Here is an 18,425-nt window from a genome sequence, read left to right as displayed (position 1 = left end):
ATGAAGAGAAAAAAAGATATTATATTTAGAAGGGTTAACTAACTTTTTTCCAAACCTCCTTAGCATCTTTGCAATCTCTTAAGATACGAACAGAAGAGTTAGGAGGGTTACAACCCAGTTGACAAGTACAATGCTGTCTCGTATTTCCGTTAAAGGGCATAATGTTTATTTGAAGACTATCCCAAGCTGCTTTCTAAACAAAGTACTTAATATTTTCATAAATAGGCCATTTTTAGATTTTGGACCATAAATTATTATGTTCCTAAGCCTTTCAATTTTTTATTGTTGTGTAGGCAGATCTAATAGAAAATTTACCATCAGAAAATAGTCTTCAAATAAGAATATCCTCTTCGTTCTGAGTATTAGGAGGTTAAACAAGAGCAATATGATTAATAACATTCGGGTGCAAGTATCTTCTTATAAGATCTAAATTCCAACCTTCGTTAGGCTTGCAAAAATCCATACTCATGTATGGAGAATAGAATCGACATTATGAAAGGCATGTTTAACAAGAGGATCAGGGAAAGAGGTCCATTTATCATACCAAAAGTATATTTTATCTCATTTTTCAACTTTCCAACCAATAAAAGTCATGAAAGTGTCCCATATTTTGCAAATGCTACTCCAGGTATAGGAGCAAGAATTAAGTTTAACGACCATAAGGATAGTTGGTATGCTACAATTGTATTTATTGCACAAGATCCTTACCTAAAGACAATTTGTTTTAGTGAGAATGTCCCAACATAACTTCATGATAAAAGCAATATTTTGGCTTTTGATATTTTTAATGTTGAGACCGCCAACCTTTTTATCAGAAGTGACACAATCTCGGGACAGAAGATAGGGTTTTTTTCTCCTATCAGAAGAGTCTTAAAGAAAATTTCTAGAGATTTTATCCAATTCTGCTAACATGTTATCAGGTAGGAGCATAGTTTGCATGATATAGTTAGAAAGAGCCGATAGAACAGATTTTATGAGAATAGAATTTCTCGCAATGTTGAGATATCGACTTCTCCAATTTGCTGAGTGACAGTTTGTCTTTTTAATTAAAGGTGCAAAGGTAAGCTTCGTAACCTTCTCGTGAATGATAAGAATCCTAAGATATTTTTCAAGATTACTAATAAGAGAAATTCTGAGATTTTCACTAATTTGTAAAGCTTCATTAAAATTGACATTTCCAGAGCAAAAAAGTTTGGATTTGCCAGTGTTGATTTTTTAACTAGATGCACTGCAGAAATCAGAAAGACATTGGAAAATAATTTGCATTTGAGAGAGAGATAATTCTGCAAAAAGCAATAAATCATCAGGAAAAAATAAGTGTAAGATAGGAGGCCCATTAAGTGTTAGTCTAGTAAGTTGTCATTCATTTTTATCAATACTACTACGAATGCAGTGACTTAAACGTTCAATACAAAGGATAAAAAGATAAGGAGAAAGAGGATCTCCCTGACGAATGCCTCAAGAAGGAGTGAATTCTTTTATTGGTTCACCATTCCAAAGAACTTTCATTCGAGTGGTGGAGATAGCAGTAAGAATTAATTTTCTAAAGTAATTATTTATCCCAATGGAGATAAGAGTATCGTCAATGAAATTCCATGATAGTCCATCGAAAGCTTTTTTAAGATCTACTTTAAGGGCCATAAAACCTTTTGTTCTTGTTTTTTTTCCTCACAGAATAAATGACTTCTTGAGCAATACTAATATTATCACTACTCTACTGTTCTTGAATGAAGCTACTTTGGTAATCACCAATTAAGTGGTTCATACAAATACGTAATCTTATGGATAGAATTTTGGTGATAATTTTATAGGTAACATTACAAAGAGAGATAGGTCGAAAGTTTTTTATACAAGTTATGCGATCAATCTTAGGGATCAAGGTAATGAAAGTGTTACTAATTTCCTTTATAGAATCTGGTTCTCTGAAAGCCTTTTTGACCAGATTGAAGATGCTGTCTTTGAGATCCTTCCAATAAGAGTGAATGAATCTTGCATCAATGCCATCAAGTTCAGGAGCTTTAAATGCCCCAATATCAAATGCAGTATTTTTAATTTCTCCATCAGTCACATCCCTATATAAGGATTGAAGCTAGTCAAAAGAAAGAGGTGGAAAGCAAGTAGTTGTAGCGAGTTTAGGTCTGTCATTGTTGTCTTTCTTAAAAAGGTATTCAAAGAAAGAAACAGCCATGTTCTTTAGAATATGTTGGTCTTCCACCCAATTGTCCTTATCATTTTTAAGAGAAATGATCTGGTTTCTTTTCTTTCTGATGATAGAAGTAGTATGAAAAAATTTTATATTTTGATCTCCCCATTTAAGCCATTTACATCTAGACTTTTGAAACCAAATCATCTTTTCTTGCCAAAAAACTTTGTTATATTCTTCCCAAATGGATTTTTCCAATTTTTGAAGGAAGTAATTATCTTTGTAGCTTTTGTTCTTGTCAATTCCTTCCAATCTCCTTAAAATTCTTTTCTTCTTGGATGAAATGTTGCTAATTTTTTCCTTATTTCAAGTAGTAGCTAAATTGGCAAAATTTATAGCTCCCCCCGCCTAGTTATTATTGATCCATGAATCCTTGACCATAAGTTGGAAAGATTGCTCTAGCATCTAAATTGCATGACAACAGTTCATCTCATTTCAAATCTACACCTACGAATAACTTCTCTTTCCCCCAATTTTAAAATATTATCGGTAGTATTTTTTATTGTGAAGCTTTGTCAAATATTTTAATGTAAATATATTTATAGGAACGTAAAATTGAGTTTGCAATCAAGGTTGGGGGCAAGTTGTTTGAATAGATTACAATAATATCACTTAGAGTAATGTCCCCTTAGAAATATTTGCAAGACATCCTCTTAATATATGTCTTTCTTTCAGAAGGTTTTGAAGCCAAATGGGAATGAGGGATAGAGGATTTAGTTAGTTTTGTCTTGGATTTTATGTTTTTTACTTCTTTCATTGGTTAAGCCTGCCACCAAGAGCAAAAAGCAATATGAACTTTCTTTATCTAATGATACTCAAAAGATGAGTTAAACCTCAGCATCATGTTTATATCGGTCCCTTGATCTTATCAAGCTATTATTTCATTTCATAACACCAAACAAAGATTGAATGAACATAGGTTCCTTCATAAGATTTTGCTTAGCACATTTTCATTAGGTTGTGCCCCTCCTTACTTCTTTTATTATGTTTTATGAATATAGTGTAGGTGTTTTTTTTTTGGGTTTGAAATAGGATTAGGAGAGATTAGCATATAAAAAGCCTATGAAATGTCCACGTGAGTATTAATGTGATCTCATTATTGGGTTGATTATTGTTAGTTAATTTGGTTTGCCATTATATAGCAATGAAATAAGCTTGTCATAATGGAAAATGTGGAGACAAGTGTGATGACTTTGGAATTTCAGTAATAAGGAAGATTGCATGAATTTAATTTCTTCTTTGGCCATTGTTGCTTCAATTGCTTTTATTATGAATTCTTTTTCCTCTAGTTTTTTTGTTCTCTTTTTTTGTAAATTCATTTTTTGTTTGCAAATGTAATTAAAAAAGAAATCTTTTATGAAATACCAAAGCTAGAAAAAAGTTTTGCTTGAAGCAACAAATTAGCAAAGAACATTTTTTTTTACCAACATCACAAATGAATGACATAATTGGGGTTATTTCTTGATTGAAGGCCAAGGTCAAATTTCAATTAGTATCCTCTAAAGTTTTAATCTTCCTAAGCTATTGTACAATCAATATTGATTGCTTTTTTTCTCTTTCATGTGAACACATGCTTTGTCTATGCTGCAATGTTTTAAAAATAAGAGCCTAAATAAATGCTTCTAATGCACATTTATATTTCTTATTTCTTATTCTTCAAACTCTAAACTTGATGTTTTATATGATATTATGCGCTCTAAGAGAGAATTATTCCATCAGACATAGATTGGGATTTCATCCCCATGGATAATTTTACTAGATGATTTTTTATTTTTTTGCTATCTTGATTTCTTCTCTTCAATATTAAAGAATAAGGAATCCATTATTTTACCAATTAAAATAATAAAAGCATTTTTAGTTGATTCTGTTGAGAAACTCTCAGGTTAACATGGAAAATTTAGTTTCTTCAAAACTTATTATTTTTTGTGTTATTATCTTGATTGTGGATGAGGAGGAAGATGATGAACATGGGGATCCAAAAAGGTAATTTCATTGTCAAACTTACTTATTTGTAATTGTAGATGGATTATTATAAAATTCACATAGCTATTTTGTTATTCTATATTTTATAGGTGAAAGAACTTGAAGAGAAAGAAAGATAGTCAAGGAGTTTGAGTATGTTCTTCTACATCGCAAGAAGCTCAAGATTTATTTTGTGATGTTGATGAGTTACTATAGTCTTGCAAGCTTTGGAACTGGTTGAATATATATATATATATATATATATATATTAGCCTTAAAGATAAGTTTGAGCCTATTTTTAAGAGAAATGACATAGATGATCAAATTCTCCAAGTAGGCAGCTTGATATTCTTAAAAGAATGCAAATCTTTTAAGACATGTATAGGAAGATTATTTGTTGGATCACTGAGGTTTCTTATTTAAAATGTTGGTTTTCCTGTTGATATCAGAAGAGACCGTTGGGTGTGCTCTACTGGATGCAGGCAATATGGAAGAGAAGTAAATACATGCATGAACGATTTAAAAAGGAATTATGGTTTTGTAGATTGATAATAAAGATGATAATGATTTACAAATTGTCTCTCATGATATCATTAGATTTTTGGAACCGCATAATCATGTACAAAAATTAAATGTTGATATCTTTCTTATTCATGAAATCACAATTTTACTAGGTTCTATTGTTATTGTCTCTTGAATGAAAATTTTAACCTCATTTAGGTTCTTTTTATTGCTATGTATTGGAAGTAGGAGTGCATTCAACATGTTAAAAAATTCTTAGCAACTTGATGATGAGAATTGGGATAAAGATACTTAATACGAAATCTTTAACTTTGTACAATATTCCTTCACATTGCTTCATTTTTCTCAGCAAAATGTCTTAACATTGGAGCTTGACTTTCTTGATATATTATGTTATAGACTAATGTGCTTAAGTGTAGATGATGTCCATTACTTTTAGCACACTAAATTGCTATGTTGAATGTTTTATCAGCCCAAAATTCTGATTAAACAAAATATCAAGTAACTTCAAATACATTCTTTTAAACCATATATATATATATATATATATATAGAAGATTAAATTTTTAAACAAATTCACAAATGGATCTTATAACACATGGATCTGTTCAACCACTTTTAACTCATTTAATCTCATGTTGTAAATTGATTTGATTGAAGCCTCGTAATAAATTTAATTAGCTTTTGTTTTAAAATGCAAAAGATTAATATTTTCCAAATTAAAATAACTTTTCCCATATGATGGAATATTTCTCGTGCATAGCACAGGTAGACTTATAGTTTTTTAACAATTCAAAATGTGCCATTAATATGATGTTATCAGGTTGATCTTTGTATATAGTTATGGTAGCATTGACAGAATATATAGTGTGTGTGTATTTTGGAACACTTTGTTGGCCTTGCTGAGATTGAGGGGAAGATTATTCTAACTGTAGCTTTGAGTGTGTGTAATAGCCTTGTTATTGTTGCTAGTCAAAAAATTATCCACTCTCAATTTTACACATCTCATACAACAACGAATTCTTCATTTATAATGTAAAACAAGATAATCACCTTATATAATTGATAGTTCATATTTCATTAATAATATATGACGAGGTATTTGTAATACAAGCAATTGTTGCTTTAAAAGCGCTTGATATAACATTGAGAGAGATTCTGAAATTTCAACATGCTTATGCTTTTGATATGCCAATTAGTGACAATGCCATTTGCTTTTTGTTTTTGTTTTGGATATTTTTATCAAGTCCTCGTATTTACACTTAGAAATGCATGAGAGGACATAAGTTTTATACCCATGAACTCATCATATATTTGAAAGGCTTGCAGGTCGATCACCTTAACCAAAAGCATGAAAGTATTGGCCAACAAATTCGTCAGAAGTGAATAATAAGCTAAATGAGTATGCACGATAGATAATTTTCATAAGAGATTAGACAATTGTAGAAAATAATGATGGAGTAATTAACTAGTTAAATACATAAAGGTAAGTACATACAACATTTTTTGATGAAAAGATAGGTAGTACACATTTTAGATAACACAGACACACTCACGAAATAGTTATTTCATTCTCGTATTTTAAATCATTATTTTCTCGAAGTGTGCATAAATACAAATTTCCAGGGTATAGCTTCAATTAAAAAAAATAAGATTTTTAATTAAAATTTCTATAAAATAGTATCAATGAGGGATGCTTGATTCTCAGGACACTTATTTGGAATTTGGAATTAAAAAAGAAAGAATATGTCGCAAGAAAAGATGAAAAATTAAGAATAAAAATTATTCCACGCTAACCTCGAACTTTGCATCTTGCTAAATTTTATGTTAAATCTTATTAAACTTCAAAAGCGAGAATAAATTCTCTCGCGAGCTGTTTTGTGGGCGCCACTGGGTGAAGCCGCGAAACCACATCTTGGGCAATCTAAAACCTAGCGCGGAAGCCGTCCGCTCCGCTGAGCACGAGGAGGTTGCAGTAGCGACTCCGAGAGACTACCATGCCTACTGTCAGTGTCGGGCGGGATCGTCTGTTTGCAGCTTTAGGAAGAACTTACAGTGAGCCCATTTCAATCTATTTAGCATTTCTTATGCACGACAATTACTGACACTTGCTGTTGTTTTTAATTCTCAGCACAAGAAGAATTCGAAGACCTGTGCTTCAGTTTTGGAATCGAGCTTGACGACGTCGTAAGCTCCTTGACCAAAACTTTCCAGTTTTGATAGAAATTTGATTCATCTGACCGGTACAATGTGATTGTGACAGACTACTGAGAAAGCAATTGCCAGAAAAGAAAAGCACTTGGAAGAAGAAGCTGATGAAGATGAAGAAGTTATCTACAAAATCGAAGTTCCCGCCAACAGGTACCCTTGCATTTAATTTTACCCCCTTAATTTCTTCGTACGCGCAGATGCAACCAAAATGCTGGTGTAAATTAGCCCTTGCTTCCCAAAAAACGAGTCTTTGGTATGACCTCATAATACGTTGAATGTTATTGTTGGTTGATGAAGTTTCCTTTCGGGTATACAAGCAAGCTTAAGTTCCATTTTAAGTTCACTTAATGAGTTCTAGTCTCCTGGCTCGATACTGCCTAGAATCAATTGGGGTTGAACCACTTGTTTTTATTTAGCGGCTATGTCTTATGTTTCTCATTGAATTTGGGATTTTCTTGTTTTGGTTGCAATCTTTATACTTTCTGAGAGTTTAGCGAAATAATGAAGTATGATTTAGGAAATTATTGCTAGAGCGAAGCTAAGCTGCTTGTACTTGCACAGATATGACCTGCTTTGCCTTGAAGGGCTAGCTCAGGCCCTCCGAGTGTTCTGTGGGTTACAGGAAATCCCTACGTATAGTTTGGCTGACGTTAGTAAAACTGCAATGCTCAAAATGCACGTTAAGCCAGAGGTAACTATGCTACCCTGCATTTTTTTTAATTAGGCCATTTACTGATAGGAAACTGAGGCGTGTCTCTTGTGTTACTCATTGTAGACATCTTTGATTCGTCCATATGTTGTTTGTGCCGTATTGAGAGGGGTAACATTTGATAAAGCAAGATACAACGGCTTTATTGATCTCCAGGACAAGCTTCATCAAAACATTTGCCGGTAATGTTGTTTGACTCAATTATTTGCTATTAACATTCTTTGGGCACGATTGGTTACTGGTTGATATTTTCTCTATCATTTTTAAATCTTTAGATTCTTTATTTTATTATCTTTCAAAGAAAACTGGGGAAGCCTTGCTTTTTGGTTTTTTGAATTATGCTTTTATAATTTTAAACTGCATTGCCTTTTTTGCATCATTACAACACTTTATTTTTATGTTTAATCTTCATCTTTTTTTTCCAGGCGAAGAACTCTTGTTGCAATTGGCACTCATGATCTGGATAAGTTGGAAGGCCCTTTTACTTATGAGGTTTCTACTAAAATGTAGACCAGCAATATTCTTTATATTGTATATAGAGGATATTAAGAAAAACAAAATAGGGATTCTGGATCTGAAAGAACTCTTGGAGATTATGTTGAAAGTTGAAGCCTACTTATAAAGAACTTGGAACTTGCTGCCTAGCCTCGGCATCTTTTTTATCACTAAACGGATCTTCTTGCAATCTTTATTAAATCATCTCTTTCTTTATTGGTTAGTGTGGCTTGCACTTTTGTATGATAAATGGCCTTAAACCATGTTTGAAACCGCTGATTGGTAGGGTTCATGTTAAGATCCAGTTAGAAGTTGCTAGTAATGTTCATTCTTTTTTTTTTTTTGGGACCAGCTAGTATTGTTCATTCTTAAGCCAATCTATTCAAGATTTTATCCTCATAAAGAAGCATTGAAGGATTCCACATTTCTTACTATTGGAGTTGTATGGCCTACCATGTTTCATTTTATTGTTGCCCGAATGCTTTGAATTCTTACTTATTGTTGTGTTTCAGGGTTTATTGGTATCATAAATGCAGCATGATGCTGTTGATGTATTCACCAGGCTTTACTGCAAGGCTTCATTATTGATAATTCTTACTTGATATATTTTTTTCAGGCTTTACCACCTTCAAGTATATTTTTTGTGCCACTAAAGCAGGTATTTTGTTTTTTAATAAATAATTATGGCATTTTGGTTTCTTGTGCAAAGTATACAGCTTAAGTAGTCCCCTGTAGCATAATACTCATAGGATATTTTTAACTATTCTCTGAATATTTGTTTTGAAATTAATCTTTCATCTTCTTTTCCCTTTTGGTGCTGTAGGAAAAGAACTTCAGGGCTGATGAGCTTATGGAGTTCTACAAAGTGAGTTCTTACAAATATTTCTTTGTTAGATTTAGCATAGCTGGCTACAGGTTTCTTTTTGTGCACTTTCTTGGAGTTCATTCAATTTATGGGTTGATAATTTATTGATGTTCAGTATCTTTTTATAGAACACTGTTGTTTAGACTTTAGAGACATCTCTGAATATTTATCTGGTTTATGCTTGACAGTCAGATTTGAAACTGAAGAAATTCCTGCATATAATTGAGGGCTCGCCAGTGTTCCCCGTTATATATGACTCTAAGAGGTATTATATCTCTGTAGCATACTGATCATCGAATAGCTTACAAATGTTTTAAAACATTTTGCTCTGTATGCGTTTAGCTATTGCAAACTTGTGTCTGCATCCAGGATGCCCTATTCACATTTAATTTTTGTTGAATCACTGTATGGATGCTGACTTCGATCTCTGTTTGATTTTTTTCATGCTAATTACAGCATAGGTAGATACAAGTTTGTAGATACTGTCTAATAATTACAAAACAAATGTAAAATATAAGATCATAGATAGTCTTGTATCCTTAACTGACAAGAGGTAATTTTGTGTACCCTTAAATGACTTTATGGCTCACTTGTATTTTTATTGGGTCAACTTTCAGAAGCAGCGTTGTTGATTTTACTTCTTCTCTGTTTTCCGTAGATTGTAATTTTTGTGAACTGATAACTAGCAGCCCTTGACCTTATTCTCACGCAAGTTATGATGTTCAACTCAATTTTTGACATGTTGTACTTCTTTGACAGAACTGTTTTATCTTTACCCCCAATTATAAATGGTGCACATTCAGCTATCACTCTGGAGACAAAGAACGTATTTATTGAATGTACTGCCACTGACCTGACAAAGGCAAAGATTGTTTTGAATACAATGGTAGAGAATTGTAGTTCATTGTGTTTCTCCATTCAACCCCACGTTTACTCTTCTCCAATGTGTAGATGGTGACAGGATGTTCTATTTTTTCTCAGGTAACAGCCTTTTCAGAATACTGTGAGAAGAAGTTTGTAATCGAACCAGTTGAAGTAATTTCTTCTAATGGAAAGTCATGCATATATCCTGATTTATCTATCTACAACATGGAAGTTTCTCTTCCTTACATAAATGGACTGATTGGGGTTTCATTGGAAATAGAAGAGGTATTTATTTCTTGTAACTTACGTAGATTGTAAATGTTCTTCATAATCATTCACAAATCCTGATGTACCCAATAGCTTTGTGGGCTGAGTTTATAAGAGGCAATGGCCCAATATACTGGATAAGGACAAGTCTAAGTCTGATTATGATGGTAAAAGGACTACAGGTGGACCCAAGCCCACTCATGCTGTAGAGGTCAATGGCTGTTACCTAGGATTTTGTGCCTAGGGAGAAGGCAAGGAAAGATACGTTGGCTGGGAAGAGTCCTGAACCTCTTGAAAGTTCAGGGATTATTTTCTATTTCTGCCATTTTCCCCGTTCTCAATTTTCTTGCATTTTCCTGTCTGTCCATTCACTGTAGCAGATTATTAGTAAATTTTGACCACCTCGACCTCTTCCATTCCTCATAGAAGAGGATTGTACTGATACTCCAATTACTTTAATATCAAGTTACATCAAAGCAACATCTAGATTAAGTGGCTTGTTTCTGCTGCAAATTGGCTGTTGATAAACTTCAGCCTATCATTTAATTCTTGTTCACGTCATGACTTTCTTTATGGTCCATTGGCTTAAGTACATAGCACACATGCTCACTTTATCTTATCTAATGCAAGATTCAGCATTCTGATGTTTTCTGAAGTAACTAAAGCATTAAATAATGTTTAATTTGCTGTTCTTGATTCTCAAGGCTTCTCCTTTTCTTCAGGTCACCGGACTATTAAACCGAATGCAGTTGCATGCCAAACAATCTGTGGCTGACAATAGGCAGTGTAACATCGTTGTATCCGTTCCTCCTACCAGAAGTGACGTTCTTCATCCATGTGATGTTATGGAGGTATTGGCAGGAATTTGCTCGCTCACTAAACTGTTGCCATTCGAATTGTCAAAAACTGTTGGATGCATCTTGTGCTGACAGGTTGATATGTGTTTGTTTCATTTTTCTGTCTGCAGGATGTTGCAATTGCTTATGGATTCAATGCCATTAAGGATAAAGCAATTACTGATAATAAAGGCTCTAAGAGATTGGCTGCTTCCTTGACATTACTTCCTTTAAATGAACTCAGTGATCTTATCAGAAAAGAGGTATAATGCAAGTACTTTAACCCTTATGGTTCAAGATTCATGCTTTGCAACATTACAATATATGCAACTCCTATCTATAAAATAATGCATTAAATTTTTAAAGTATATCATTTTCATTATATGCATTAGGCTTAATTTATTTAAATTTTTCTGGCTATCTGAGTTTCATCATTCCCTAATCTTCTTTGTAGGTTGCAATGATTGGGTTCACAGAGGTCTTGACTTTTATACTTTGCTCATCTGAGGAAAATTTTGGCATGCTGAATCGTAAAGATGATAGATCAGTAGCTGTTATCATTGGAAACCCAAGGTCTTCTGATTTTGAGGTTTGCATACATTAATTATACCAGCATATTGAAACTAGTTGATGTTGAGGTTGCAATTTTATTTTACCTTATTTTTTTATGCCAAGCCTTTCTTAGCCACCCATCTGAGTTTGAATACATCATATTTACATACAAGTATACATTTTTGGCCCAGCAGTTCCCTGACCTTCACAAAGTTGATCACACCGATCTTCCCTCAAAGTTGCATTACTATTATTTTCACGCTTCAATTCTTATATGGCTTTAGATTCTAAATGTTAATCTGTTATCCTGATCTCACAGGCTGTTCGAACTAGTCTTATGCCTGGCATTTTGAAAACTGTGGCTCACAATAAGGACCATCCAAAGCCCATAAAGGTATTATTTAAACTCTTGCCTATATCTGTTAACCAGTTGGATTTTTTAACTTAATCAGCTAATTTTGTTGTTTATTTTGTCAAAATAGCTTTTTCCATAAGAATATCAACTTAATTGCTGATTATGCATATATAGTTGGAGTTTCAACCACCTTGTTTTTTAATAAAGGTGTCAATGTTACCTTGTGGGTTCTGTGCCAAATGGATAATCAGTTTATTGGCACTAAAGTACCTTTTGTCTTAGTCTGGTGTTCCTATAAAGTATTTGCTAGCAATGCCTCTGTATCATAACAAGGTTTTGTAATTCATCTTTTTGTTATCTATTGGTTCAGATTTTTGAAGTTGGTGATTGTGTGGTCTTGGATGACACAAGGGATGTTGGTGCAAGAAATCAACGTCAACTGGCTGCGCTTTACTGTGGTTCTAATGCAGGATTTGAGGTATAATAAGCATTGATGTCATGGAACTTCATTTAGTTCTTAGTTCTTTGAATACAAGTTATCATGCATGAAGCCTTTATGTATAGCTGTCTCTACCTGACTAAATTGTAATTAAAAAAAAAAAAGCATGAAGGAATCACCACATACAGTTCTAATTTTTTTTCCCCTAATTGTCCTTAAATTACTTTTTTTTCATTCACTTGCTCTACCTCTTATAAAGCTTATTATTGATTATTTGATGATAAATACTGGTGCTCCTTGCTGTTACAATGAATTCCTTCCAGAGATAAGAAGCATAAATTGAATTATCATCTGAATTTTGCTTCAATGCTATGCAGATAATTCATGGCTTGGTTGACAGAGTAATGGAAAAGAATGGGGTTCCTTTTGTTTTACCAGGTGATAGAACAGGTTATTATATTGAGCGGTCAGATGTAAGTATAAATTGCATGGATGTTGTGTGTGTGTGTGTTTGCCTTCTGACATTTTTTCCTTAAAGTTTTATGCTGCTTCTGATTACTTGACATAACTGCTAAATGAAGGAGCCTGAGTTTCTTTCGGGTAGGCAAGCTAAAATCATTTACAAAGGACAGCACATTGGCACTTTTGGCATTGTTCACCCAGAGGTACTTGAGTTATGATCACTAAAATTGTGTTGGCTTGATTAGGGCCTATTTGATGATGTTATGGGTTTTAAAAGCTGCTAAAATGTCGATGATACAGAAGACATTGTTGTGGAAGAACATTCAAACTCCTATTTGATAAAAAATGATGGTGATGATTTGAGATGCTATGAATTGAGTCATATTTACAGCAATGTTCGGTAAATATCCTTATAAGCAATTATGATACTTTAAAATGAAAAATTATGTTGCAAAATTAATGGATGGTTTCAAATTTTGTAAGGATGATAATTTAATTTTTTGGAGTTATTGAATGCTCTTCTTTTGTTTTCTTTTTCTTTTTTTAATGTCCTTATTGTTTAAAGTCCCAACTCCCTACAGCTCTGAGAAGCGTCCTTCTAGGTGCTTCTCAGAACCACAAGAAGCATTTTATTGAAGATATCAAATGCAAATTTGTAAACTTTGCTGCCAAAAATCACCGAAAGGAAAAGGCGACATCACTCACGAACAGGGCTTTATATGGAAAGTTATTGGTCCGTTTTGCATCCCTGTGTTTGTAGGGGTGTATTTTGTTATATTTGCATTTGTCTATAGTTTGTCTAATATGCTAATACGGCCATAACTGACAGTGCAAGAGGTATTGTCTAATGGGTGGAATTGTGGAAATAATTAGGAGAGGCATGCAATGCATACTTCAGTTTTCCAATAATTAATTGAATCTCCGTGGCAATAAATGTGTCTATTTGACATGGCACGTTTTCCTCAACATTGCACATTATTTGCATCTAAAACTTCTAGAATATCCTTTCAGGAACAAAGTAATCAGATAATGTACTTTGGAGTCAGACGCATTATCACCTGAATTTCTTATGTTTTCTTTCAGGTACTAAGCAACTTTGACATCCCTGATCCATGCTCCTTCGTAGAACTCAACATTGAAAGCTTCTTATAGAGATAATTAACTGCAAAATGCAAGTGTCTTCATCATATTGTCTATTGTAAGTGATGATGTAGTTTGTATTTTCTTTTCTTTTCTTTCTTTCTTTTTTCTTTTTGATAACATCGGAAAGAAAGTTTGTATTTTCTTGATCAAGTATCTTTGGTCATTTGTTCATTCTCTTTTCCCTGTGATCCTGGTTGGGCTGATATTTGATTTATCTGTAGGTAAGTTGATGTTTTTCCCCTTCTTTTGATTACATTTCACCTTCAAGCTGTGAATCGGGAGCTCTACCTCTACTTGGTGCATCATACATGAATTTCCTGGGAATTCAGAGCAACAGTAGCCAGGGAAAGGAAATGACATATTTTCCCTAAGGCCTAGGGCTGTTCATTTATTTCACAGTTTTGAACATGAGAAGCTATTTATTACTTGATAGGAATAACTTTCGAGTTACATAGCTTTGGCTGGGAAGGAAAAACTTTGATTTTGGCCAAATGGACGATATTGATACCTTTGAGATTTGTGTTTGATACAAAACGAGAGCTGTGAAAATGCCTGTCAATTATGGGGAAGTCAGTGGACATCAAGGTTTTAAAAATTAAGCTGGGCATCGAACTAGTTGAGATCAGTGGTTAGAGGTTTAATTGAGAGTCAAACAAGAATCAAATTGGTAATAATAAAATAATATATATTTTTATTACATAATAAATAAATATTTTTTTTTAAAAAATAATGCAAATGTATAAAATTTATGATATGTAAATTTTTCCTACCTATCTGTTTCTAGGTTGAAATTCTTTTACACTTTCCAATGTCCTTTTACGCTTTCCAATGGGCAGAAAACATCAATCACCTCAACTTTTGAATTTTCTCAAAATCAACAATGTCGACCACCTGAGCAATGTTCATAAGGCAGGAGACTTGACAGCAAGGTGGACTTGGGCAGACTCGACGGCGAAGGAAGGAGATCGAAGAAAATCAAGAATGGCAAGAATGAATCCGAGAGCGAGTTTTTTTTTTTTTTAAAGAAAAAATGAGTGTTTGGAATTGAAAATGATAACAAGAGAAAGAGATTTAGGCTTTTGCGGTTTTTTTATTTTAATTTTTTTTATATGCTGACCTCCAATGCATCAGAATTTGAAAATATATATATATATATATATATAAAACTCGCTTGACCTATGGAGTTAGCCAGGTTGATTTTTATTAATCCCGGGTCATCCGATCAACTTGGGTCAAATAAATTCATTTCACATTAGAAAACCGGGTCGAACATGTGGTTGGATCACCGGTCTGACGGACTAGTCATGTCCGATTTTAAATACAATGTTGGACATTGCATAATTAATACGAGCAAAGGATCCTCTAAATCTGATGAGCATGTCATATAATCAAGAAGGCAAAGATATTAAATTCATGCTTGGTCGGAGTCAGAAACGAGTTTGAAAGAATACAATCTAAAGTAAGCTTTTGTGTAATTTTTTACCATATTTTTCGGGTGTGCAAGATTTAGCCTCGTTCGCATAGACGTTATCTTGCTCAATGTAAAGAGAACCAGGATAACAATTCTGTGCAAATTTGTTTGGGTGCAACCATTTTCATTTCAATTAGTTGTTTTTGGATAAAAATAACTATCGTTTTAAGTAAATATTAATTAATCTTTTAATATATCTTTGACCTGATTATTTACTTTAATTAAAAATAAATGCAAGTAATTCAAATTAAGTATTTCATTAGAAAATTTTGGCGACTATATTTACCCACATATGTATCTAATATTTCCTTCGTCTCAAATTATAGGACACTTTTAAAAAAGTTTATCCGTTCCAAAATAAAAGATATTTTAAATAAATTAAAATTTCATTAAATGCACTATTTTAATATTACTTTTCTTTTCTCTATAATTAATTTTCATCCATTCTCTTTTTAATATATTAAGTTATGGGTATTTTTAAAGTTTATATTTTTATTTAAAAAAATAAAATTATTAAATGTATTTAATAAGATTGATTAATATATGTGATTTTGTATACGGAGGAGTGTCTAATATTAACACTGCTGCTACTACTGTTATTATTAGTATAATTTTCCGCAACCGACCTCGAAATTAACGCCATGATGAGAATCGGTTAATTGAAGACCTTCCCCTTCATGATCTCACATTCTATTTGTCAATAATTTCTCAATCCCAGCTAGGCAATTGAGATGCGGTGTTTTCATACTTCAAGCATGATCAAACTCGAGAGCTTTCAAGCTACAATGGATTTGCCACAAAAACTGCAAAAATATGTCGGCAAGAGCTCGCGCCTCCTGTGACTTGCTCAATTATCTTTGACCTTACGTGCCGCAAATGTAGTTCTTATTCATAGATCATTCCAAAAAAAGTTTAACATGCTATGAATGTAGCCGCGGAATTTCGGCCCCAAATTCATCCTTCTGGCTTCCACTTGCGACAAGTGAAGGATGATGTTCGGCGTTATGAGGGAAGGGACAAAAGAAAATTTTGCATAGATAGTAAATAATTCATGAACCTCGGCCTCAGGACCTTGAGTTGATTAGAATTTAGCAATAATGTGGAATATAGCTATCCTCGTTTTCACAGTCCTCCTTTGTTCTCCATCTATTGCTTCCTCCAACAGAATAATCAGCAGGCTCCTTCTGCCATCACCAGTCACAGGTCCTGAATCTCTAGCATTTGATCCAGCCGATGATGGACCTTACACTGGTGGTTCTGATGGAAGAATCTTCAAATATGTAGGACCGAGTGATGGTTTTGTCGAATTTGCTTTCTCCTCGCCAGACAGGTAATTTCGTAATTCTACAAGTGCCCTTTTAAGAGGAGGTCTGCTTCTGATTAAACTGTGACGTCTGGTGCTGCAGGAACAAGACTATCTGTGATGGGATTTCTGACTTTTCAGAAATTCAAAAAACATGTGGGAGGCCATTGGGATTGGCTTTCAATTACCAGACAGGCGAACTATATATAGCAGATGCTTATCTTGGACTCTTGAAAGTGAATTCCGATGGAGGGTCTCCCACCCAAGTTGTTTCGTGTGTAGAAGGTAAATCGTTTCGATTTCTAGCAGGCTTGGATATAGACCCTCAATCTGGAGTTGTTTATTTCACGGAAGCTAGCTCTACTTACCAGATCAGGTAAACAATTCTTTCCTCTTGGTTTTCTTCATAAGGTCGATAGTATCATTGCACATGATAAACAATTGGATCAAATTAACAGCATTCAAAGGATTTAGCTCAATGAAATAGCATATCTTCTCGCTAAATCTGCAGAAGAGATTAAAAACCAGATCATCCTAGTCATAACACCCCAAAAATAATGGAAGAACCGTTAAGAACTAGAGAACCAATGAAAAAATTGGCAGACCGATCAAAAGTGATCAGAAAGTAATAAACTGGGATTGTTTCACTCTTGTTTCTGTCCTCGTTCTAACGACTGATTGGTGGAATAAAATTTTCAGAGATCTAAAGACACTACTTGGAAATGGAGATAATTCAGGAAGCCTGATCAAATTCGACCCAAGCACAATGGAAACCAGTGTGTTGCTGAGAGATCTTGCAGTGCCATCAGGGGTGGCTGTAAGCAAAGACGGTTCATATGTGCTAGTGAGCGAGTTCATGGCCAACAGAGTCCTGAGATTCTGGCTGAAAGGTGACAAACAAAACACACCAGAAATATTCTTACAGCTTCCTGGAAGACCAGATAATATCAAGAGGAACTCAGCCGGGGAGTTCTGGGTGGCGATGAATAACCCCATCGGATCACCACCGCCATCAAGGTCGCCAGTTCTGCCTCTGGCAGTAAGAGTGGATGGGAATGGTTATGTTTTGCAGGAAGTGGCTCTGGTTGAGGAGTATGGTACTGCAATGGTGAGTGAAGTTCAGGAGTTTAATGGGAAGCTGTATGCTGCTTCACTTGATGTTTCCTATGCCAATGTTTTCATGCCATAGAGACTCAAGCTTCAGAATAAAGCTCAGCTACGTTGGTGTGGTCGGGAATAATGCTAATACAGCTAGATTAACTTGATGTTTCCTATGCCAGTGTTTTAATTATTAGTGAGATTTATAATATTTATTTACTTCTTTGATCACTGGTTATGGTAACAAATGTGTGATTTCTTTAGCTAACTTTAATTTTTCTTTTCTTCTTAGAAAAACAGAAGACACTCAATATATTAATTTAATATGTTTGAAATTTTATTTGTCAACAGCATTCTTAAAAAATGAAATCCAAATCGACAAGAAAATGATAATTTTAAAATAGACGTGCTTAGGCCTTAGAGGCTGTGCTCAAACAAAACTTATGTGGCAGAAGCTGGTCTCACCGTCGATCTGGCCTCGTTTCACGTCTTTCAAATAACGTGACTGGCTATTGATGAATATTTCACAGAAAGATAGTGGTTATAACGGGAGTTGTGGGGCGTTGTTCACAGTGATTTGCTGGAGTCTTTGGCATCGTCGAAATACTTTTGTTTTGAGAGGCAGCTGATCCGGCAAGATGACGTGGTTACTCGGGCACAGGTGATGA

General features: G+C 34.0%; 2 protein-coding genes across 2 annotated transcripts; both read left to right on the top strand.

Moving 5' to 3' along the window:
• Positions 1 to 6,561: 6,561 nt before the first annotated feature.
• LOC129320450 (phenylalanine--tRNA ligase beta subunit, cytoplasmic) lies at positions 6,562 to 14,419 on the top strand. Its single transcript, XM_054965911.1, has 20 exons — positions 6,562 to 6,742; positions 6,819 to 6,874; positions 6,951 to 7,048; positions 7,460 to 7,589; positions 7,674 to 7,789; positions 8,033 to 8,099; positions 8,719 to 8,760; positions 8,926 to 8,967; positions 9,156 to 9,232; positions 9,727 to 9,853; positions 9,949 to 10,116; positions 10,821 to 10,949; positions 11,066 to 11,197; positions 11,389 to 11,523; positions 11,806 to 11,880; positions 12,212 to 12,319; positions 12,658 to 12,753; positions 12,862 to 12,945; positions 13,826 to 13,940; positions 14,107 to 14,419. The coding sequence occupies exons 1-19, from the start codon at positions 6,685 to 6,687 to the stop codon at positions 13,892 to 13,894; spliced, it is 1,809 nt and encodes a 602-aa protein (XP_054821886.1). The 5' UTR covers positions 6,562 to 6,684; the 3' UTR covers positions 13,895 to 13,940; positions 14,107 to 14,419.
• A 2,029-nt stretch (positions 14,420 to 16,448) lies between these two features.
• LOC129319457 (protein STRICTOSIDINE SYNTHASE-LIKE 11-like) lies at positions 16,449 to 17,988 on the top strand. Its single transcript, XM_054964528.1, has 3 exons — positions 16,449 to 16,686; positions 16,763 to 17,035; positions 17,359 to 17,988. Exons 1-3 carry the CDS (start codon positions 16,454 to 16,456, stop codon positions 17,846 to 17,848), a joined length of 996 nt encoding a protein of 331 aa, XP_054820503.1. The 5' UTR covers positions 16,449 to 16,453; the 3' UTR covers positions 17,849 to 17,988.
• Positions 17,989 to 18,425: the final 437 nt, after the last annotated feature.

The sequence above is a fragment of the Prosopis cineraria genome, unplaced genomic scaffold, assembly GCF_029017545.1.
Source record: "Prosopis cineraria cultivar Desert tree isolate PC_DT_omini unplaced genomic scaffold, ASM2901754v1 PC9, whole genome shotgun sequence".
Classification (NCBI taxonomy): domain Eukaryota; kingdom Viridiplantae; phylum Streptophyta; class Magnoliopsida; order Fabales; family Fabaceae; genus Prosopis; species Prosopis cineraria.
Note: the sequence above shows the minus strand (reverse complement) of the source record. Positions and strands in the feature narration are given on the sequence as shown.